Here is a 7,737-nt window from a genome sequence, read left to right on the forward strand (position 1 = left end):
TTGCCTTAGCATTTCGCTAAATTCAACCAAATTTATGCCAAAAATGACAAAATTTTGTCAAAAACAAGCACAAAACTATGTTATTTTTGCATTTTTCCAGCGTTTAAGTACGATTTTCTCCCATTTACATATTGTTTTTTACAAAAATACGAGTTATCACTCAAAAGAAAACAAAAATCGAAAATAATTGAAATCCAGTATCCCAACTTAATCTAGTAACAAATGACTTACCCATATATTTGCTACTGGCAACTGTGACAAAATACTCGTTCGAGTGTGGTTTTTGTAGAGGCACCGTAAAAATCAATTCTATTGGTTCCTTACTTATCACTTGTTTCTTAGTGATAATAAACGACTCAAAATGATAGATACTATCATGTGTTGGGTCCTCCACCCACGCATAGTAGTGTTGCACATTACCATGGATACTAGTATCCCAACTGAAGTTAGCACCAATCAACAATTGCAACCGAATAACGCCCTCTGTAATCGGTTTAACCGAAACATCAAGATCAAGACGTGGAAACGCTTTACAAAAATGCTGAACCCGACTTGCTAAATGTCTACTTCTAATCAAATCCATTATTTCACGTTCGCTCATTTCTTGTAATTCCTCAATCGGTAGATGTTGCAAAACATCAAGTGCTCTATGACCTTTAATTTCCAATTCTTTAAATTGCATTAATGGATGTCTATCTGTCCACGCTTGTTGCTCCACCATTCGTGCCACTTGCAAACATCTCCAAACTTGTAAAGCGTAGTTTTTATCCACGGCGATTTCGAATAACGCTCTCGCGAGTCGTGTCACACTTTGCATTATAAATTCGCAGTCGGAAACGAGCGATGAGACTCGAATCTTCGCTCGTGATATGTTAGCCTGGATCAGAACCAAAACTTTAAAAACAACTGCGCTCGGATCGAGATTGAATTCAAACTGGCTGTACTCCTCGTGGAGGCGATCAAGTTCGTCGAGTTCGTCGTTTCGGACTTGGATGTGTTGGAATTCCGATGCGTTACTAATAAGGTGAAGAATGTCAGCTTCGACCATGGTACGCTCGAAATGGTCATGGAAGTATTTCATGGTTTGATGGGAGATGTAGTAGAAGCTGGCGATGCGACCGTAGTTGGTAGGGCGGAGTTCGCCCAATGTGGGGTTGAAACGGACCATTTGGGCCGATTCTAGAGTGGAGGCGGCGTCGAAAAGCTTGCGTTCGAGGTACTGAAACAGCTTTTCGGGTTCCTGAAATTTAAGTTGGGGAAAAAAAAAACCTTTAAAAATGGGTGAAACCAACCCAAATCTCCGTGAAGGTTAGTCCATAAACCAGGGGATTTTTCTTAATTCTGCAATAAACAAAAGTGTTGGTTAGCCACTCCATGGCCTCCTTTAAATTCGATACTGTCCCTAGGACAATCTCGGCGTTCAAATGGTCGGGTACGTTGTTCAAAAATTGGCTTTCGATTGGGGCTTGTGAGGTTAGGAGGGACATATAGTTGGCCATATTTTGGACACTTGTGATGATCATACCATGACCGGAAGTGTCATATTGAGGTCTTCCCGCACGTCCGAAAATCTGCTGAATGTCCAACATGTCCATGTCGACGTATGAGGATTTTTGGGCGTCGTATCGAGTCGTACCCTTAAAACAACCAATCAGAATCATAAAAACAAAAAGAGAGTAATTTTTGTATAAAAAAAATGTTTTTAAGAAAAATAGAAAAAACAGGACTGTCAAAAAATGTTTTGTACTACATAACACCAAAAAATGTCCATTACGGAAGTATTAAATGATTAAAAAAACAATAATTTTCGAAAGTTTTGGCACGTTTTTGAGTTAAAAACTCATCAGATTTCGTTAAAATCACATTATTTTGCTTTTTTGAGTACTTCATCACCTTTTTCGCGACATTTGGTCAAAAATAAGTCGGAAAAAGGGCAAAAACCCATCAAAACAGTTCGAATTCTCAAGCGATTTTGGCGTTTTCTACTACAACTCAAATGATGTCATAATTTTTACATTTATCACCTAAAAACGCAATTATTTCGCCAAATTTTATGCTAAAAACTAACTTTTTTCGATAGATTTTGCTAAACAGACCAACAAATCACCAAATTAAGTCCACAATAGGATTATTTTTTCATTTTTTGCTCAAAATTTCATTAAAAGTAAGCCCAAAAAATATTATATTGGGTTAAAGACAATAATATTATTGCTTTTTTTGAGCATTTAAGGTCGTTTTTGAGATGAAATCCCACTTTTGGGAGATATTTCAAAATTTAAGAATATTTTTAAACTGATAACCCAGTTTTTTCGTAAGGTTTCGGAAAACAGATCAAAAAATCACAAAATTGTGACAAACGTTTTAGCATATTTTTAAGCTAAAAACTAATGTTTTTTTCCAATTTCGTTAAAACAGGCCGAAAAAACATTAAACTGAGTCAAAAATAATAGAATCTTTGTTTCCTTAGGCAAAAATTAGTTATTTCACAAAATTTCAACAAAAAAAAAAAAAAAACGAAAAACCACAAAATTAGGGCGAAAATGGGGCTATTTTTGTCTTCTTAAAACGTTTAAGCACGTTTTTAGGTTAAAAAGTCAGTTTTTCGCGAAGTATCACTAAAATCATCAAATTTATTAAAAAATAGCATTTTTGTGCCTTTTTTAGAACATTTCTCAGTCAGAAACAAACGCAAAATTTCGTCAAAAACAAGCCGAAAAAACGCAATAGCATTATTTTTGGATTTTTCGAATGTTTAAGCACATTTTTAAGTTAAAAACCCAGTTTTTTCCGGAAATTTCGGAAAAACAAATAAAAAAAGCACAAAACTAGCACGAAAATGACATAATTTCTTCCCTTTTTGAACATTTTAGCTTGTTGTTCAGTCGGAAAAACATTTTTTTGTCAAAAACAGACAAAAAAAATTTGCCTAAAAGTAAAGATGGTTTCTACATTTTTAAAAGATTTAATTCCATTTTTCAGCGAAAAACGCAATTATGTCACAAAATTTTGCCAAGTTTATTTTTGAGCTAAAACCACAGTTTTTTTCACGAGGTTTCAAAAAAACGATAAAAAAACACAAATTTTACTCAACAACATTTATTTGCTTTGTTTCAGAGTTTTAGGACGTCTTTAGGTTAAAAATCTAGTTTTTGTCGAGAGATTTTAGTAAAATATACAAACAAATTATTTTTTGTTAAAAACCAGCTAAAAAATCAGCGTTAAAAATGGCGATATTTTTGCGATGTTCAAGTATTTGACACTAAAAACTCATTTTTCTCGCAAGATTTCGTCAATCCAAAGCAAAAATTACCAAATTTGGTCAAAAATGGCAATACTTCTGCACTTTCAGGCATTTTTTTTGAAGATCTTTCTTATTTCGTAAAACTTCGTCAAAAATAAGCCGAAAAAAAAACAATTTATGTTTGAAATGGTGTTTCAAGAACATTTTTAAGATAACAACCCAGTTTTTTCGCAAGATTTCAAAAAAATGGTTAAAAACATGATAAAATCAGATAAAAAATGTTTGTCTTTCCAGCGTTTTTAAATTACAAACAGAATTTTTGCGTGAAATTTAGGTAAAACACGTATCCAAAAATTATAAAATTAGGCCGAAAATGACATCATTATTACCTTTTTTACATTTTTCAGCCAAACGCGCATTTTTTTGAAAAAAAGCCGAAAAATCAAGTATTTTCAAGTATTTAAAAGATAGATTCTTTGATGTAAAAACTATGTTTTTTTCGAAAGATTTTGCTAAGCCAAAGCAAAAAAATTAGCAAATTTGAGCAAAAATGGTATAATTTTTGTCCTTTTCAAGCATTTTGAAGGTCTTTCAGACAAAAAACGCGCTTATTTCGCAAATTTTCGTCAGAAATAAACAGAAAAAACACCAATTTAAGTATTAAATGGTGTCATAGCTCCTTTTTAAGAGTTTAAGCACATTTTTAAGATAAAAACCTAGTTTATTTGATTTTTGAACATTTTAGCATGTTTTTAACGATCTAGGTAACGTAAACAAAAAAAAAGAAAAAGGAAAAGACATTATGAAATGACATCATTATTGCACATTTTTCAGTCAGAAGCGCATTTTTTGTTAATAATAAGTCGAAAAATCACCAACTTAATTGAAAATGCTGTGTTTTTGAGCTAGAAACCACATTTTTTTAGAGAGATTTCGGTAAAACAAGCAAAAAAATCACTAAAATAGATCGAAATTGATGTTATTTTGGCCGTGACAAGTAGCAAAAAAAAGATCGTTGTGCTTACCCTAATAATAACCGCATGCGCCGGCAAATTCACCCCCCAAGCCAGAGTCGTAGTACACACAATGACCTTCAGCGCCCCCACACGAAACAAACTCTCAACTTCCAATCTGTCACTCCGACACATACCGGCATGATGCACCCCAAACCCATTCGGTACCAACAATTCCAATTCACTACTTTTAAAATTCTTCCCAATTCGGTGTTTCTTATCAGGAATAAAACTACTCAAAATATTATTATTTTTCGCATGTGTGAGTAGATTTTTCGCTACAACAACTGTCAAATTCCGTGACGTCACAAACACCATCACTTGTTGGCCATCTTTGATAATCGGAATGATTTTATTGTAACAAATGAGGTCCATGGCGTCTTGATCGTTCTTGTTTTTAACACCGATGAAGGTCATCGTGAGGGGGACGGACCGGAAACGGTTATCGAAGAAAAACAGGCCCGTATTAGGGTTGACTTTGAGGAAATTGGCCACGTCAAGGTAGCCCGGAAGGGTGGCCGAAAGGGCCACAATTCGAATGATGCTTTGGCTACTCAGGACCTGGCGCAGGGTGCGCGCCACTAGGGCTTCAATCACGGGCCCCCTGTCACTGTTCAACAAATGCACCTCGTCGAGAATCAGTAATTTAACAAGACTTGTCACTTCGGTGTCGACAGCCCCCTTGCGCGAGATCACGTCCCACTTTTCGGGCGTGGTAACCAACATTTGCGTCTCAGCGATTTCCTTCTTCGTCAATTGCATGTCTCCGGTCAACTCCTTGACGACTATGCCAATGGGGGCTAACTTTTTGCTGAAATTGGACACCATTTCGGTCGCTAGCGCCTTCATGGGGCACACGTAGACAATCTGCAAGCTTTCAATTAACACAGTTGACGTGGAAATTGACCCAAACCTTGAAATCATCCTTGCGAATCAGCCCCCCGTCCATGTGGACCTTGATCTGGTGCACGATCGCCAGCAACGCAATATTGGTCTTCCCAGCCCCCGTGGGGGCACAAATCAGCATATTCTCGTTCGTATTGTACGCCACCGGAAACACCTCCGACTGAATCCGGTTAAACTCCTTGATATCTTTGAAAACTAAGCGCCCAGTGGGGTCCAAACTACTGACTTTGACCAAATCAATATCGTCGTTTTTGGGCCGTTTGCCCCCCGGTAGAGTAAACTCAACATGCGTATTAGTCTCTTTTTTAACCGTATTCTCGGGCTGTTTCAACGTGACACCGTTAAACTTAGCTGTAAGACAAATTTTAACCCCCTTGAAAACCTAACCTCAAAAATGACTCACTAGTGATCGAAATATTGCGCAACTGGTCGTGAACGTGCGGATAATCGACAGTTTGTGGCCCTTTTTTGAAAATCGGTTGGTGTTTCATGTAATTTAAATCGTCCTCAAGCTCATTCCTACAAGTCGGTAATACAGAACCCTGTAATTAAGCACAATAAACTTACAAGAATTCGGGTTGGGTGGCCCCTTTTTGTTTGCGCTCGATTTTCCGTAATGTTTTAGCTAAGTTTTTCTCCTCTTCGCTTTGCACGATCACTTGACTGGCCAAGACCGGTGTATAGCGATTGACTATTTTTGGTTCGAGTCTTCGCTGACTTGGGGCCGGTTTTTCCCCGTCGCTCCACTCGATTTGGGCGAATCTGTGTTGGATTATTTCGTTCAGAAATTCGAATACTTCGCACCCGAAAACGTCAAGGAAGTAATTGAGGAGTTCCTCGTTCGATTTCTGGGATGTTATTCCAGTGAGGACGATTTCTTTGAATTCCTCAAACGGAAATTCCGCCATTTTGGTCTTGTAGTAGTCGTAGCGTCTTTTTATGTTGTAGGGGGCCCCAGTTGAGGCAGCCGCTGCGAGACTCAGCTCCTCAACTTCCTCCTCAATGCAAGGCTCATTTTCGCTCATTGGGATGTAAAAAATTAAGTCGAGCTCCTTCTCGGCCGGTTTTTTAACATCCGATCTCACAAACCGACTCAAATCTTGTCCAACTTTGAAAAAATCAGGTGGAAGGTTGTCACAGATGTACTCCAATTCCTCCTTGATTTTCCCCAACTGTCTTTGAGGCAATTTCCTCAAAACGCCCCTAATCTCACTCTTGTCCCTCGCGAAGTCTTTCAACACTTGTAGCACACACATTGTGACCACATCCTCCAGGAAAACCTCACTCACAATCTCCCTCAAATGCGTCTTGAACACTTTTTTGATATGTTCCATGTATACGACACATCTTAGCCCAGGTCCCGGATTCTCATATTTGAAATAACGGGACAATCGAGCCACCTTTTGTCTGAAAAAACAACGAAAATTTGAGAGATAAGGGGGCTGTTTTACTCACTTGGCGGGCAAATCCGGCTTCGGGGGCGCAACATTGAGACGTTGCAAGGCGTGAAAATCGCTAAAAAAGTTACGGGTGGTGTTATTATGGGGCGAAAAGCCGTCAGCTGTGAAAAATCAAGAGTTAAAGAGAGTGACATAACCAAACATTTTCACTTACCGACAACCATTTTAAAACCTTGGAGTGTAAAGTAATGATTTTTGTTAGTTAAAATTGGATTTTACAATGTATATAATGATAAATAATTGTGCAATATTGAGTTATTGAGTAAAATATAATTTGCCATAAGATGGCGCTTTTTTGACGTTTCGTGCCACGTAAATAAAAACTGTTACACAATTGGCCACGAAAAACTTATTACTGTGAAAATACATTTATTACAATAAAATAAATCAATTAAAATCATCTTTTGTTACTTTTGCTGGCCCAACTCTCTTATTCTCATCAACTATTTGTTTTTTTTTCTTCTTTAAAAACGAAATCTTGTCACACAACTTCTTCTTGGTTTTCTTTAGCTCTACCTAAATCACTGATTAGGTATTTCCTTCATACTTTTTATATCCACTTTTCAAGAATTGGTGTGACGGAAGAACTCATGTCATCACTCATCACATGGTACTCGAAAAAGACCCATCCAGGTGCACCAACATAACAGTTTTCAATTGCAAACAATACCAACCTGAAGTTAACATATTTCCAAGTTTCCTGTAGGATCCCCCTAAGGAAATCGCTACAAATTAAATTTTTATCTCTTCTTTAAACACGAAATGTCTCACAACTTCTACAGTTATTAATTTTGTAAAAAATTAGTTCCTAATTAGGCGTCTTAAAAATAAATAAAACAAAAATATTGAATGTGATTTTGTCAACGAATGATTTACTATTTATTGTCTCAATTAAAGCAGTTTTACAATAAGCCCTCACAAATAATTCAATTAAAACAGTCCATTGTAATTTTTGGTGGACCGACTCTTTTGTTTTCGTCTACTATTTGTTTCTCCTCTTCTCTAAAAAACGCAATTTTTTGATGCAACTCTTTCCTCATTTTGACTAAAATGGAATTATTATTACAAATAAGACATGAAAATTGTTTATACTGTTCAAAGTCCCGACATCCATTGT

The 7,737-nt window shown here is 36.7% G+C and overlaps 1 protein-coding gene across 1 annotated transcript in view; it reads right to left on the reverse strand.

Moving 5' to 3' along the window:
* The window catches only part of LOC123008474 (activating signal cointegrator 1 complex subunit 3), a 16,903-nt gene extending 9,966 nt beyond the window's left edge, over positions 1 to 6,937 (reverse strand). The window contains exons 1-8 of the mRNA XM_044404287.1: positions 6,775 to 6,937; positions 6,616 to 6,721; positions 5,728 to 6,567; positions 5,564 to 5,679; positions 5,168 to 5,511; positions 4,267 to 5,121; positions 1,293 to 1,637; positions 232 to 1,240 (exon numbers count right to left, since the gene is read on the reverse strand). Of these exons, the coding sequence (XP_044260222.1) occupies positions 232 to 1,240; positions 1,293 to 1,637; positions 4,267 to 5,121; positions 5,168 to 5,511; positions 5,564 to 5,679; positions 5,728 to 6,567; positions 6,616 to 6,721; positions 6,775 to 6,784 (3,625 nt within the window). The 5' untranslated portion in view covers positions 6,785 to 6,937. The remainder of the gene's footprint in view (positions 1 to 231; positions 1,241 to 1,292; positions 1,638 to 4,266; positions 5,122 to 5,167; positions 5,512 to 5,563; positions 5,680 to 5,727; positions 6,568 to 6,615; positions 6,722 to 6,774) is intronic.
* Positions 6,938 to 7,737: the final 800 nt, after the last annotated feature.

This window comes from Tribolium madens, unplaced genomic scaffold (assembly GCF_015345945.1).
Source record: "Tribolium madens isolate multiple individuals breed KSU strain unplaced genomic scaffold, Tmad_KSU_1.1 Scaffold_71;HRSCAF=194;Tcas5.2_LG6, whole genome shotgun sequence".
NCBI lineage: Eukaryota > Metazoa > Arthropoda > Insecta > Coleoptera > Tenebrionidae > Tribolium > Tribolium madens.